This window comes from Microtus ochrogaster, linkage group LG8 (genome assembly GCF_000317375.1).
Source record: "Microtus ochrogaster isolate Prairie Vole_2 linkage group LG8, MicOch1.0, whole genome shotgun sequence".
Taxonomy (NCBI): domain Eukaryota; kingdom Metazoa; phylum Chordata; class Mammalia; order Rodentia; family Cricetidae; genus Microtus; species Microtus ochrogaster.
The window spans coordinates 13596817-13611491 of record NC_022033.1 but is presented as its reverse complement, the minus strand read 5'-3'; the positions used below and the strand labels follow the sequence as shown (position 1 = coordinate 13611491).

General features: G+C 51.3%; 1 protein-coding gene across 1 annotated transcript; it reads left to right on the top strand.

The window, feature by feature from the left end:
• The first annotated feature begins 1478 nt into the window (after positions 1-1478).
• Positions 1479-14027, top strand: Pcif1 (PDX1 C-terminal inhibiting factor 1). Its single transcript, XM_005362894.3, has 17 exons — positions 1479-1777; positions 5183-5354; positions 6662-6804; positions 6889-7013; positions 7887-8024; positions 8192-8322; positions 8438-8592; positions 9188-9335; positions 9420-9503; positions 9726-9825; positions 10947-11109; positions 11794-11966; positions 12072-12158; positions 12238-12422; positions 13095-13188; positions 13281-13456; positions 13558-14027. The coding sequence occupies exons 3-17, from the start codon at positions 6681-6683 to the stop codon at positions 13787-13789; spliced, it is 2115 nt and encodes a 704-aa protein (XP_005362951.1). The 5' UTR covers positions 1479-1777; positions 5183-5354; positions 6662-6680; the 3' UTR covers positions 13790-14027.
• The last annotated feature ends 648 nt before the right edge of the window (positions 14028-14675 follow it).

Sequence of the window (14675 nt, the reverse complement as noted above, 5' to 3'; positions counted from 1 at the left end):
TGCTTGTTTCGTATAGGGATATAAACCAGGCTGACCTAGGAGTCAGAGTCCCCACGTTAGCTTTTCCAGTGCTAGAGTAGTGTTGGGGGTTCAGGTGTGTCTACTCTTGACTCCATCTACTTTTTGTTTGAGACAGGACCTCAGTACACATCTCTGTCTGCACTGGAACTCGCCAGGGAGACCGGAGTGTTGGGATTAACAGGAGCCGAGCCCCACCGCCATCACAAATTTTATATATATATTACTGGGACTGGGTGAGGGACATGGAAAATTCGCTATTATTGAGCTACACACCCCAACAAAACCCTTTTTAAAATTTTTCTTTTTGAGGCAAAATTTCACTCTTGTAGTCTGCTGACTTTAAACTAGTGGTGATCCTTCTGTCTGTCTCCTAAATGCTGGAATTAGAGGTGTGAGCCAAAAGGCCCAGCTGCTAGCACTTATGCTTGGATAAAGTCTCATGTAGCGCAGCTTTGAACTTGCAATGTAGCCAGAGATGACTCCACCTCCTCAAGTGCTGGCAGTGCACATCACCTTAAAAAAAAAAAGAAAAAGATGATTGGTGAAGCATGGTGATGCGTGTCTTAATCCCAGCATTCAGGAGGCAGACGGATTTTGAGGCTATTCTGGTCTACACAGTGAGACCCTGACTCAAAAGGAAAAAAAAAAAGATTGGCTGGGCATGACAGTACAGTCCTTTAATCCCAGCATTTAGGGGGGATTAGTAGGCAGATCCTTGAGTTTCTGGCCAGCCACGGTTAACACAGTAAAACGATTTAAAAAGAAAAAAAAAAAAAAGGAGAGAGAGAAATACTAAGACCCCCTTCTCCTTTCTTACTAGCTTATACTGTTGGTCGCCATTTTTCCTGACCTCCTAACATCCCACTTCAGAAGTAGAGGCAGCCAGCGTCATCAGTCCTGGATTTCAGAGGACGAACAGCTCGGGCGTCTGCTGCGCAGGTCGAGCAGCAGGTGGCAAACTTGTCCTCCTTTCAAGCTACCTTTACTGGGCGATAGCGTCCTAGGGAGGCCACAAGTGGGTGGAGCTAGCAGCCTAATTCCGGCCAGGAGCCGGGTAAGGGTCCCTGGCAATAGCGTGTCCTGCTAAACCGTGGAGCCTTCACAACTCCAGCGTAACAGTTCCATCACTCTTAGACTGCTAGGTTACTCAAGAGCAACTTGTGAACAGGTAGCTAACGGGAGAAGGTTCGTTTTGCACACCATCTGGCCTCTGAGCAAACAGTGAAAACACTGCAGGATCCCTCGGGGGACAGGCCCCGAGGAGGCTAGGACCCAGGTGCCGGCAGGACCGACGTCACCACTCCGCCTCTGCAACTGAGCCCGAGCCCCCAGAAGATTCCAAACCAGTCTCGTGTCCCCTAAAGTGTCCAAGTAGATCCTCGGTCCCTCCGAGTGTGACCTGCAGGGAAACAGACAGGGCGTATTCCTTTCCGCCTACATCCCAAGAAAAGCAAAGCTGTCTCCCCCCCCCAACTTCGGACCACACGGGACAACGGGACAACAGGGAAGGACGGGAAGATGGGGAGGGGGTCGAAAGCAATCAAGGTCCGGGGAGCCGGCCAACATTGCCACACTCAAGATGGCGGCGCGGCCCCGGCGAGGTCCCTCAGAGGCGGTACCGACGCATGCGCAGCGCGGAGTCCCGGCCCGGGACACAAGATGGCGGCAGCGGCGCTGGGGAGGGCGAGGCGGAGGCGGCAAAACGGGCGGTCGAGCAGAACGTGTAGCCGCATCCCCTCGAGTCCGCTTCGGGCAGGTAAGAGCCCCAGGAAGCCATGGGTCCGCCGCGAGCCGCGCCATGGTCCGGGAGTCCGAAGCAGGACGGCGGAGGCACCTCCGGCGCTTCCCGCTTGGGGTTGCCGCTCGCCCGGTCTCTATCGTCGCCGCCATCTTAGAGCCGCGGGTGGGCAGCCGGGCCGCTGGCTGGGGTGAGTGCAGTGGGCCCAGAGAGCGCGGACGGAGCGGCCTCTAGGGTCCCTCCGCTGCTGCCGCTGCCGCCGTCGCCACCGCCTTTGTGTCGGGCTCCGACTCTGAGTCGCCTCAGCCCGGGGGCGGGAGCGCGCGGCAGGGCGGGGGGCGGAGCCCGGAGATGGGCCGGCGCGCGCGCGCCAAACACCCCGCCCCCGCTGAGTTGTGGGGGAGGGATGCGCGGGAGCGCGCTGCGGCAGGCCCTGCGTGCGCGCCTGCGCACTGCGCAGGGCCCGTGGCTCCCCCCCCCTCGCTGGAGCCGGAGCATTCTGATTGGTCCGCTAGAAAGTGCTGCCCCACCTTCCTCCAATCCCGGAATCGAATACTTGGGCTCTCACGGGTTCCGCTGGTGCACAGATGCAGTTGTTTGTGTGTAGACTGCGCTGCGCTTTTCCGACTTTGGTGTGCGTGGGAGTCCGGAAGGCAGAGGCTAAGGGAACCAGTAACCTAATGGGTCAAGTGGTTTTGCCTTAGAAGTCGGGGTGACAGCCCGGCCTGGAACTTGGTGGGTCTGGTGCTTTGGGCAGGAGACCTTTTGCACCCATCTAAGCGGATTTATTTCGTTTCTTATTTTTAAGAGACAGGATCTCTCTTGTGTAGCTTTGGCTGTCTTGCAACTCAAGTATATAGATCAGGCTGGCCTCGAGCTCACAGAAATCCTCCTGCCTTTGCCTCTCGAGTGCTGGGATTAAAGGCGTTTTGCCTCCATACCCGGCTCGTTTAATTTTTAATTATTAGTGCGTGTGTGTGTGTGCGCGCGCCCCCGTCACTGTACTGCGTAGTTTCACCATTAGCCCTTAGCAGATTCTAAGCTGATAAAACTTTCAAGCCGCGTAAAGTGAAAGAATTAGTCATCTTGTCTCCCAGTCCCACTTGTGGCGTGTTTAAAAATGACAGTCTTGTTGAGGGTTGATGGCACAGACCTGAAAATCTAGCACTTTTAAGAGACGGAGGGGGAGCTGGAGAGATGGCTCAGAGGTTAAGAGCATTGCCTGCTCTTCCAAAGGTCCTGAGTTCAATTCCCAGCAACCACATGGTGGCTCACAACCATCTGTAATGACGTCTGGTGCCCTCTTCTGACCTGCAGACATACATACAGACAGAATGTTGTATACATAATAAGTAAATAAATAAGTAAAGAAATATTAAAAAAAAATTAAAAAAAGCCGGTTGTGGTGGCGCACGCCAGTAGGATTTGCTGAAGGAGGCAGAGGCAGGAGGATCACGAGTTCGAGGCCAGCCTGGGATACACATTTAAAAAAAAAAAAAAAGAGAGAGAGAGACGGAGGCAGGCTAGGACGACCCAGGGCAGTAGGCCTGTAGTCTCAACCCTTGGAGATACCGGCAGGATGATTAGGCCTTTAAGGCCAGTCTCAGCTGTGTGAGACCCTGTCCTAAAGTTACCAATTGTTTGGTAGCTCCCTTCCCCATTTCTTACTACTAACAGGTGTGGTGGGGCACATCTATCTGCCCTAGATGAGTCTGGTAACAGCTGCTGTGGGAAGTGCTTGGCATCGGGCTGGGCTGCTGCTTCTGTCTTCTCTAACAAATGCATCAACCAGGTGCATTCTGTCACATTTTCTGAGATAAACAGTTTTCAATAAAGGTGAATGAGATGTGCTATGTGTGTTTGCATGATTTTGTTTTTATAATGTTTTATAATGTTTTCAAAGTGTGTCTTTTACTAGTTGTGGGTGACTTGAGATAGTGCCCCAAATCTTCTGTATGCTTTGTTCCCTGTTCTTTGGTCGACAGACAATTTGGTTGGCACAGCTGGCTGTGCAATATATGGGGCTTCAGTGTTGGAAATGAAAACCTGATTCCCCTTGGCATGTGTCTGTGTCCCACCTAATGGGAAGGCTGAAAGGGGAGGATGTTTTGAGTGCAGTGGTTGAAAGTCAGTCTGGGTAACAAAGCCAAATCCAGTTCAGAAGGAAAAACTGAGCTGAGCATGGTGGTCCTCGCCTAATCCTAGTACCTGGGAAGTCAAAGAGGCCAGACTGGGAGTTCAAGGTCATACTCAGCTACAAAGGGAGTTTGAGTTCCCCTCTAACCCAAGAACAAAAGAAAAAAAAAAAGTCAGTTCCAGGATTGCAGGTGGAATTGCTCATTGAAGTGCTCACTCAGCACCGCAGATCTGGCTTTGGTTTCCAGGAAAGCAAGGTTTTTCCTTTTCCAGTCCTGGTTGTACAGGCTCTAATCTCAGTTAATTCCAGAGACTAAGGAAGGATGATCATATATTCAACACCTTCTTGAACTACAGATCAAGTTCAAGGATATTGTTGTCCATTTTTTGAGACTCTGTCTCAAAAGCTAAAGAGGCGTGGCTCAGTGGCAGAACAATTATCTAGCATGACCAAGGATCTAGGCTCTATCGCCAGTACCTCATATATTTGTCAAGCTATATATATACATAGTGGTCTCAGCCAAGGGCTGGCGATGTAGCGCATGAAAGAGTAGTTTCCTGTCATGTTCAAGGCTCTGGGCTCCATCTTCAGCACTTTAGAACAAATGACCAACTTCAAGGTGATACGAAAGCATCAAATCAAGTTTAGAGCTCTATGGTAAACTAGGTTCAGGGCCTATGAAGGCAACCTTTGTTAGTTGAAAGCTTGAGAAGTACATTGATTGGAAAAAAAAGCTAGGTGATGGTTGTGCACACTTTTAATCCCACACACTCAAGAGGCAGAGGCAGGTTGAGCTCTGTGAGGGGGAGTTCCAGGATAGCCAGGGCTACACAGAGAAACCCCATCTCAAAAAACAAACAATAAAGAAAAAAAAAAACCCTCAACAACAAAAAGAATCTGTTGCCGGCGGTGGTGGTACACACCTTTAATCCCAGCACTCGGGAGGCAGAGATAGACGGATCTTTGTGAGTTTGAGGCCAGCCTGGTCTATAAGAGCAGGTTCCAGGAGAGGCTTCAAAGCTACTGAGAAACCCTGTCTCGAAAAACCAAAAAAAAAAAAAAAAAAAAACAAAACAAAACAAAAAAAAACCCCAAAAGGATCTGTTTGAGCATACTTGTCTAGACAGGGTCACACTACTATATCGACCAGGCTTTGATCTCTGAGAAGTACAGCTTTGATTCCTTGAGCCTCCAGACCCTCATAGTGTGTCCTTGTCCCTCTTCTGTTGCCTCTGCTTAGTGAGGCTTCTCAGGCCAATAACTCTTGTCTTCTATTTGCTCTCCAGCTGCTGATGCACGGAGTCCCCTGAGTCCCTGTCAACCTCACTGCTGACCAGCCCATCTACCTGTGCTGCACCTTCCTGTGGGCCTCCCCCTGCTTCTGTGGGACCCTGTGACTTGGGTTCAGTCCAGCCAGAGAAGAAACCCCTCTCATGCTAGTGTGGCAGACCCCAGAGGGTGAGAGAAAAGGGACCTTATTCAGCCTTGAAACCCATGGGCTCAGCCCCAAAGGAGCCATTCCAAACCTTTCTGTAATCAAGGCCCGCTTGTTACACGTGTCCTGTTGCTGCTGCAATTTTTATCTGCCAAATTGTACAGATAAAGTAACTATTGATTTTTCCCTTTCCAAATTAACAGACGTCTTTGGGTGTACAATAAAATAAATGTTCAATGATTCCTATGATGTCGTCAACAACCAGTCAGGGATCCTGATGAGCATGCAAAGAAAACCTTCCAGTCAGCCTTTGTGGTCTTACTGTGGGTGAGGGTTTCTTGTGGGTTTTGTAACATATTAAAAACAACATGAGCATCATCAGTCTGATCTCAGGCGGCCCCTAGGTGTGTACCAGGACCAGAGTGGGAAGTACCTGACCTTTGAGGCTTGTGCTAGGTGTGCTCTAGGAGGAAGTAGTGGAGAATACAGATCTAAAGAAGCTGGTTTCTCCAGTGTTTAACTTGGGGCTTCTGAAGGACTAAACCCCCTTCAGTTACACTGGTTTCCTTAGCGACAGACTACTACCAGAGTCCATGCTTCCTCCCCACTGGTCCACTGACTTTACCATCTTCCCAAGAGAAGGCACTGGTCATTATAGGGCGACTTCTCAAAGGCAGACCCTCTTCTTGTTGGCCACTCTGGTGCTCTGTAAATGTCCGCAGGATTAGTAGAGCTCCTTTTGGATACAGGTAGTATCCTCAGCTCTGGAGAGCGATGCCCTGGACCCAGTCTGAGGAAACAGTCCCCCTGTAGGTCTAGCCATCTAAGCTCTCTGATGCACTTTAAAAAAAAAAATATTATGTGTACAGCATTCCTTCCATGTGTGCCCACAGGCCAGAAGGGGGCACCAGGTCTCATTATAAATGGCTGTGAGCCACCATGTGGTTGCTGGGAATTGAACTCAGGACGCCTGGAAAGAGCAGTCAGTGCTCTTAACCACTGAGCCATCTCTCCAGCCCCTCTGATGCACTTTCAGTGACACTGTGGAAGAACTGTGTCCACCAAATCTGTGTGGGGGAGGGAGGAGGTGGGACAGAGAGAGTCTTCCTGGAGGATGGGAGCCCAAGGGCAAGCCAGACCATTAAGGGGAAGGATTTGGCTAGGCGGGCACCCTATCTTACAGTTGAGGGACAGAAACTTCAATCTCACTGCTCCTGTGGCACTAGTTGGCTGGCTGTCCAGGACAAGACTGTAGATAAGTCACCAGAGTGAGCCCTAGGCTGTAATTAGTGAGTAGGATGGAGCTGACACTCTTGGTCCTCTGTGACAGGTCCCGCGCGGCTGCTGAGATGGCCAATGAGAATCACGGCAGCCCCCGGGAGGAAGCATCCCTCCTAAGTCATTCTCCAGGCACCTCCAATCAGAGCCAGCCCTGTTCTCCAAAGCCAGTGCGCCTGGTACAGGACCTCCCAGGTACTGGAGGGAGTGGTATGGGCTGGTAGGATAGCGGAGTGCTGTGCGCAGACCTGACTGTCTGGGTCATACTCTTGCTTGCAGAGGAGCTGGTACATGCAGGCTGGGAGAAGTGCTGGAGCCGGAGGGAGAGCCGCCCCTACTACTTCAACCGATTCACCAACCAGTCCCTGTGGGAGATGCCTGTGCTGGGCCAGCACGATGTGCTTGTGAGTGCCGACTTGGGGAAAGGGTCAGAGCAGACCTCTGGCCTTCCACAAATGTATCTCAGACAACTAGGTATCTAGCCCTGTGCTGATACCTGCAGATAAAATGTCAAGGAAGACAGTTCCTGTCTTCAAAAACCTTGCAATCAAACAGGAGAGATGGGGGCAGATTGTTAGAGTAGCATGCCAAACACTGGGCAGCATGCGAAGAGGTAGGTGTCAGCAAGACAGAGTTCCCTGTCTTTGTGGTATGTTCATTCTGTGGCAGAGAGTAGGATTCCAGTTGTGGACTTATTTAAAGAATATACTGAAATCCATGGGGATTGAACTCCTCTGAAAATCAGGGTTTAAGGTGAGGCTAGCTAAGTGGGAGGGGAAGGATGTTCTAGGAGTATAACCACAGGCTGTCTGGTAGGAACCTCAGCTCTTGGAGCCCTCTATACATAGTCAGGCAGGGGCCTCTTCATTTTGTAGGAGAGGACACTGAGGTTCAAAGGGAAGTGACTGGCCCAAGGCCATGCAGAGCCTTGCTTGTCTGAAAAATAACATTCCCTGACTTTTCTTGGTTCTCGATTTCCATTTTGTTCTTAAGGCACTAATCTAATGCCACACAGCATAGTAAGTCACTCACTGATTTGTGTCACAGTGTCAGTGGTGAAGTGGGGTTAACATAGCCTTTCTGAAGGTGAGGGCATTAGGAAGGAGTCACCCCTGGCCACAGCTGAGGTAGCAGGCAGGAGTGGAGTCCAAGGTTCTTCATCTGCATTCCAGGCCTTTGGCTTCCGTTAGGAGCCAGAGAAGGGTGGGAAAACAAGAATTTGAACTGTTGGGGCTCCTAAGCCACTGACTGTTTGCAATTCTGCTGTTTTCTGTCAGTCGGACCCTTTGGGGCTGAATGCAACCCCCCTGCCCCAAGACTCAAGCTTGGTGGAAACTCCCCCAGTGGAGAACAAGCCCAGAAAGCGGCAGCTCTCGGAGGAGCAGCCAAGCGGCAATGGTGTAAAGAAACCCAAGGTGAGTGTCTGGGACTCCTAGGACCTGGTTGGTACGTGGTTATCTTGGGTGTGTGGCCAGAAGCTCCCTGCAAGGGCAAGGGCTGGGTCAGGAGGGAGTCCTAAGTACAGCTGCTGGGCCTGGCTGCAGACTTTGGACTGGATGCCTTCTGGTTTCTTTTCCTTCAGATTGAAATACCTATGACACCCACAAGCCAGTCAGTGCCCAGTTCCCCCAGCATCCCAGGAACCCCAACACTAAAGATTTGGGGTGCATCTACTGAAGATAAACAGCAAGCAGCTCTCCTCCGACCCACTGAGTGAGTACCTATTGGTTAGCTTGGATATGTACATTGCTGATGGGCAGCTTGCCCAGAACTGTGTGGTATGGTAGTAGTGGGCAGGCCATCTTCACTACTCCTGTCTGTGCCCTAGGGTGTACTGGGACCTGGACATCCAGACCAATGCTGTCATCAAGCACAGGGGCCCTTCAGAGGTCCTGCCCCCACACCCTGAGGTCGAGCTGCTCCGCTCTCAGCTCATCCTGAAGCTACGCCAGCACTACCGGGAGCTGTGCCAGCAGCGGGAGGGTGAGGGCTCTGCAGCCTCCCCTTGGCTTCACTTGGGTTTGGGTGGCAAGGGGGCCTAGTGGTTCTGTGTGCTATAGGAAAACAGATTTATTGGGGTCCCAGCTTTTATGCTGAGTGTGTTTCTCAACTTGTCTGTAGTTCCCATAGCTGTAAGTTGGGGACAAAATTCTTAGAGAAAGCATGTGTGGCGCCCATACCTCCCAGCTCTCAAGAGGCTCAGGCAGGATTTCAAATTCCAGGCTAGTCTGGGCTGCATTACCAGACCCTGTCTTTGGTATTCTGATTCTCAGAATAGAGTCTAGGAAATGAAGTATAGGAAGTAAGCACATGACAAACTCTTTTTTTTTTTTTTTTGCTTTGCTTTTTCGAGACAGGGTTTCTCTGTGGTTTTGGAGCCTGTCCTGGAACTAGCTCTTGTAGACCAGGCTGGTCTCGAACTCACAGAGATCCGCCTGCCTCTGCCTCCTGAGTGCTGGGATTAAAGGCGTGCGCCACCACCGCCCGGCACATGACAAACTCTTATGACTGTGTCTTTTCCTGTCTCAGTGGACCCCGCTGGACACTGCAGGTTCTTAGCAGCTTTCTTGTCCCACAGGCATTGAGCCACCCCGAGAATCTTTCAATCGTTGGATGCTGGAACGCAAAGTCGTAGACAAAGGATCTGACCCCCTGTTGCCAAGCAACTGTGAACCAGTTGTGTCACCTTCCATGTTTCGTGAAATTATGAATGACATTCCCATCAGGTATAATACCACAGCTCAGCTGGTTGGTCCTTGTGCCGGGTCACATGTAGGAGGGCTCTAATTCTTGCCTGTTTTCTAACTCAGGTTATCCCGAATCAAGTTCCGGGAGGAAGCCAAACGACTGCTCTTTAAATATGCAGAGGCTGCCAGGCGGCTCATTGAGTCCAGGTTTGGCTGTCGCTACCCAGAACAATAAAAATGGGGTGGGGAGGGGGGGCAATACGTCTGGCTAATGCTCACAGGCTTGTCAGTGCTGCCAAAGACAGATGGGTGGTAAGCCTAGAGGCTAGTACCTAAGATGGTAGCAAAGTAGGAAGAGGAGGAGACGAGCAGACACCTAACAGTTGGGCCCTGCACAAAATACAGCTTTCTCTTGCCACCAACCTGCAGGAGTGCATCCCCTGACAGTAGGAAAGTGGTCAAGTGGAATGTGGAAGATACCTTCAGCTGGCTTCGGAAGGACCACTCAGCCTCCAAAGAGGACTACATGGTGAGAGGGCCCCAGGGTGAGGCTGGCCTCCACAGCAGCCTGTGTGTAGTGTGGCAGATCTTGATGCTCATCAGACCCAGAATCATTACAGAGATGCTCAAGGCCCCTAGTTTCCTCTCAAGCTCAGAGGCAAACAGCTGTCTTTTCAACCTGATGAGTGTTCAACATATCACCTTAGTAGATCTGTGAGAACAGTCTTGTCTTTTCTTGTGTGTATCCATATTACAATTAAAAGCCATCTTTAGGGGTTTGGAGAGATGGCTCAACAGTTAAGAGCACTGGCTGCTCTTCTAATGGATTGAGGTCCAATTCCAGCACCTACATGGGGCTGTACCTATAACTTTCATTATAAGGGATCTGATGCCCTCTTGTGGCTTCTGTGAGCATTAGGCATGCATTTGGTATACAGAAGTAACTGATGGTAAAACACTTATATGTGTACACATAAATATTAAAAAACAGCCAGCCACTATTGGAGTCAATTCCTACTCTTAGGGTATACACAGCCCTTCCATTCTCTGGCCCCTACCTGTCACTTTTCTAATTCCATCAGCATTTGTACTGGGTGCTCTTTTCAGGATCGTTTTCAGACTTGTTTACAATCACAACATTAAGTGTACTTGACATGTGGTGACAAAGACAGGTTCACTCCTGGCCAGAGTGACTTGTTCTCACAGTGCAGTTTCACAGGTATAATTCTTTTAACAAGAATTTAAAAGCACAACCCTTAAGTCCATACCAATCCAGTTTCCTGTGCTGTAGCAGCCCTCCCAATGGAAGGCGAATGCTGGTGGTCCCGCCTGGCTTGCCTCACTCCCCACTGATTATCTTGGGTTCTGCCAACGTAACTGCAACAAAACTGCAGCCATTCATTAGATGCTTACATGACAGGGGCTTGGTGGATCAGGGAATGGCACTGACTCGTCACAATGTCCTATTTGCTAGCTTCAATTCCCTTGATAGGAACAAGATTCAGAGAAGTTCAAGCAACATGGCTAGTAAACAGTAGAGCCACTTTCAAAACTGGGACATCTGGGATCCAATAGCCCCACAAGAGTTCTACCTGCCAGCCCCAACGAGGCCCTTTTGCCACCAGTGTCCTGACCAGGGCTTTTCTCCAGGACCGCCTGGAGCATCTGCGGAGGCAGTGTGGGCCCCATGTTTCCGCTGCAGCCAAGGACTCTGTGGAAGGCATCTGTAGCAAGATCTACCACATCTCCCTGGAGTATGTTAAACGGATCCGAGAGAAGCACCTTGCCATCCTCAAGGAAAACAACATCCCAGGTAGGGCCCAGATGGGGAGCCAGCTGTAATGCCATCTAGTCTGTCCTAGGCCCTGCTTGAAGAACATGTGAGGCTGTGTTGATTTGGGAGAACCTATTTCTTGGAGTAATGTTGGGTAGAATTTGCTGTCTTTTGGCTCTGGGGTGTTAGTACTCCCCTGGGAAATTAATCAATGAGAAAGGAAGAGCCAGATGTTGATGAAAGATGGGCCAGTTAGTTAAGCAGACCTGGGTCAAATCCATTCCCTAAACCTTTGCTTTTCCCAGACCCAAGTGTAATATCTGCCGTGACAATGTGAGTGTTAAAAGAAAGAGAGGAAGGAAGGAAGGAAGGAAGGAAGGAAGGAAGGAAGGAAGGAAGGAAGAAAGGAAGGAAAAAAAAAAAAAAACAACCTGCACAGGCCCCAAAGATCCCTGTATGAGTAAACTTAACTATCCAGACAAAGGCCACTGTTTTCATAATTCCAATTTGTCTGGCAGGCTGAGGGCATTGCAAATCTGCTTCAGTGCTGAGTGTGTTGATACATGTCACCAGTTAATGCCAGTTGCTTGGCGGCTTTTTTAATGGCTTTGTTTCCTTTGTGATGGAAACCGTTTCAATTTCCTGACCCATGTAAGCACTAGCACAATGGATGTGAGCGCTGTCTAGAGCTGAATAGCTCCTCACTGTCCTTCCTGCCCACAGAGGAGGTGGAGGCCTCAGAGTTGGAACCCCGCCTGGTGTACTGCTACCCAATTCGTCTGGCTGTGTCTGCACCCCCCATGCCTAGTGTGGAGATGCACATGGAGAATAGTGTGGTCTGCATCCGGTATAAGGGAGAGATGGTCAAGGTCAGCCGCAGCTACTTCAGCAAACTGGTGAGAGCTGGGGAGGCTTTCCTACTTCCTTGACCATACTCCTCAGCAGCTCCCAGTGATGAGGCCATGAGATTCCTGCTGAATCCCTTCCTTTCTGTCACACAGTGGCTCCTGTATCGCTATAGCTGTGTTGATGACTCTGCCTTTGAGAGGTTCCTGCCTCGAGTCTGGTGTCTTCTCCGTCGATACCAGGTACAGATCTAGGGCCGGGAGGGCTCCCTTGGAAAGGAGCAGGGAGACGAGCCTCACACTGACTAAGGCTAATCTGTAGATGATGTTTGGCGTGGGCCTCTATGAGGGGACTGGCCTGCAGGGATCACTGCCTGTACATGTCTTCGAGACCCTCCACCGACTCTTTGGCGTCAGTTTCGAGTGCTTCGCCTCACCCCTCAACTGCTACTTCCGTCAGTACTGTTCTGCCTTCCCGGACACAGATGGCTACTTTGGCTCCCGCGGGTGAGATCCAGGGGTTGCTGGGCTCCTTCTGCCCATAAAGATGTCTGCTAGTGCACAGGTCCCATCCGAGTCAGTTGCTTCTTAATGCTTAGGGCTTTGGAATCAGGCAATCTTGAAGACAGCTTGTCTTCATTATTTCCCGTGTGTGCACACTATCTACTGTGTGACCTCTGACATGCTGAAACAGCTCTGGAGCTTCCACTTTTCTGGCTTCATGGGCAGACATTAAACAGACACTACCTAAGGCTGGCCTGTGGACTTTTCTGTGAACTGGCTTAGGTTTAGATTAGGGACCCTGGCACTGAGGGATGAGAAGATTAAGACAGACCTCAAAAGTATCAGGGTGAGGAGCACAGGATATCCAGGTAAACGGTAGGAAGAAAGTGCTCAGTGGAAGGTGAGAGCCTTGTGCTCATGAGCTGGGGAAGCCCTGGGTGTGGCTTCTGCTGGGGTGGCCCTGAACTCCATTTCTTCAACTTAATGGATACAGGCACACACACCTAGCCTCTGTAACCTATTTGAGGGACATGGTCACTTCTTTGCCCTAGCACAATTAGGGTGAATATTGGCCTCTGGCCTGACTGTGGTCATCTCTTCATTGTGGCTGTCTGGAGGTGGGGGCAGTTTGTGTGAGGGACGGTGCCGGTAGACTACAATGCTCACCTTCTGTAGGCCCTGCCTGGACTTCGCCCCGCTGAGTGGTTCCTTTGAGGCCAACCCTCCGTTCTGCGAGGAGCTCATGGATGCTATGGTCTCTCACTTTGAGGTGGGTGTGCTGCCAACTGACGAGGCAGGCAAAATTGCAAACTGCCCTCTAGGGCAGAACCTCATCTCCACCCCATACTCTCCCTCCCACAGAAACTGCTGGAGAGCTCACCAGAGCCCTTGTCCTTCATTGTGTTCATCCCTGAGTGGCGGGATCCCCCCACACCAGCGCTCACCCGAATGGAGCAGAGCCGCTTCAAACGCCACCAGCTGATCTTGCCTGCCTTTGAGCACGAGTACCGCAGTGGCTCCCAGCACATCTGCAAGAAGTAGGTGCCCGGGCAGCAGGGGAAGGAAGCCAGATCAGGCTGGCAGGCTGAATGAGCAGGCCAGTCTGTGCCCTCTCCTGAACAGCTGCCTTTGCCCACAGGGAGGAAATGCACTACAAGGCTGTCCACAACACGGCCGTGCTCTTCCTGCAGAACGACCCTGGCTTTGCCAAGTGGGGGCCGACGCCAGAGCGGCTGCAGGAGCTCACCACTGCCTACAAGCAGTCGGGTCGCAGCCATGGCTCCAGCTCTTCCTCATCATCCTCCTCAGAGGCCAAGGACCGGGACTCGGGTCGGGAACAGGGCCCTAGTCGAGAGTCTCACCCCACTTAACATATCCTGCGGGGAGGAGGAGCCCCAGGGGTGCTGTTATAGACTGCTGGAACTCAGTCCTCAGGGCTGAGCAGGCCCCAGGGCACTCCCTTGGGGTGGCAGCAGGACTTGGGCTGCCAGGGACATAGGAATATTATGGCTCTGCCAGGACTCCCCCTCCCTGCTCACTCCCCCAGATTCACCAAATCCCTTGTAAATAGGCCCATGCCTTCCCAGCCCCACACTGACCCTGTTGCTGCCTTGTTTCATTTGTAAAAGGAAATACAGAAACTCCCCAAGAGTGTGTGAGGGTCTTGGGGCAGTTGCCTCTGTGACCACTCCCTACCACATCTAGGCGTCCCTTTATTAAGATCCCTAGATTTTCATACTCATCCCTGGGTCCTTGCAGGTCTTAGTCCCTAGAGGCTTCTGAGCGCCTAAACCAGACTAACAGGCTGCTAAATGCTTTACAGTCAAGGCCCAAGAGGAAGTATATAGCCTCATAGGTATAGTACCTGCCCTTTCAGGTCCTGGAGACAGGGAGCCCATGGAGAAAGCGCGGTTCTCTTTAGCTCAGTCATCTCCTGGGGTCAGGCTGGTTGGGCCTGTACTGGACCACTGGAACAGGTGGGTCAGCTGACTGTGGAGTCAGGTAGCCTCCACTTGAGACTTCTGCCTGCTTTCCTGGCCCTTACCTAGTTCAGGTTATTAGCATGTATACAAAGAGAGCTACAAGGGCTGGACTCTGGTCCCTTTATTGAGACTGAGGAGCCAGTGGGTCCATCCAAACAAAAATAAATTTCTCTCCCAAAGCCTGCCAGCAGGCTGAAGGACCCAGCATGTCCTGGCTGGGGCCCATGGCTACCCCCCACCCCCCAAGAGCACAGGTCTGGCTCCTTTGGAGTCA

Excerpts from the sequence above, each read along its gene's own strand:
- Pcif1 (XM_005362894.3), top strand. The coding sequence starts at position 6,681 with ATGGCCAATGAGAATCACGGCAGCCCCCGGGAGGAAGCATCCCTCCTA. Across the intron at positions 7,014-7,886 it reads TGGGCCAGCACGATGTGCTT|TCGGACCCTTTGGGGCTGAA; the intron begins GTGAGTGCCGAC and ends GTTTTCTGTCAG. Across the intron at positions 12,423-13,094 it reads GGCTACTTTGGCTCCCGCGG|GCCCTGCCTGGACTTCGCCC; the intron begins GTGAGATCCAGG and ends CACCTTCTGTAG.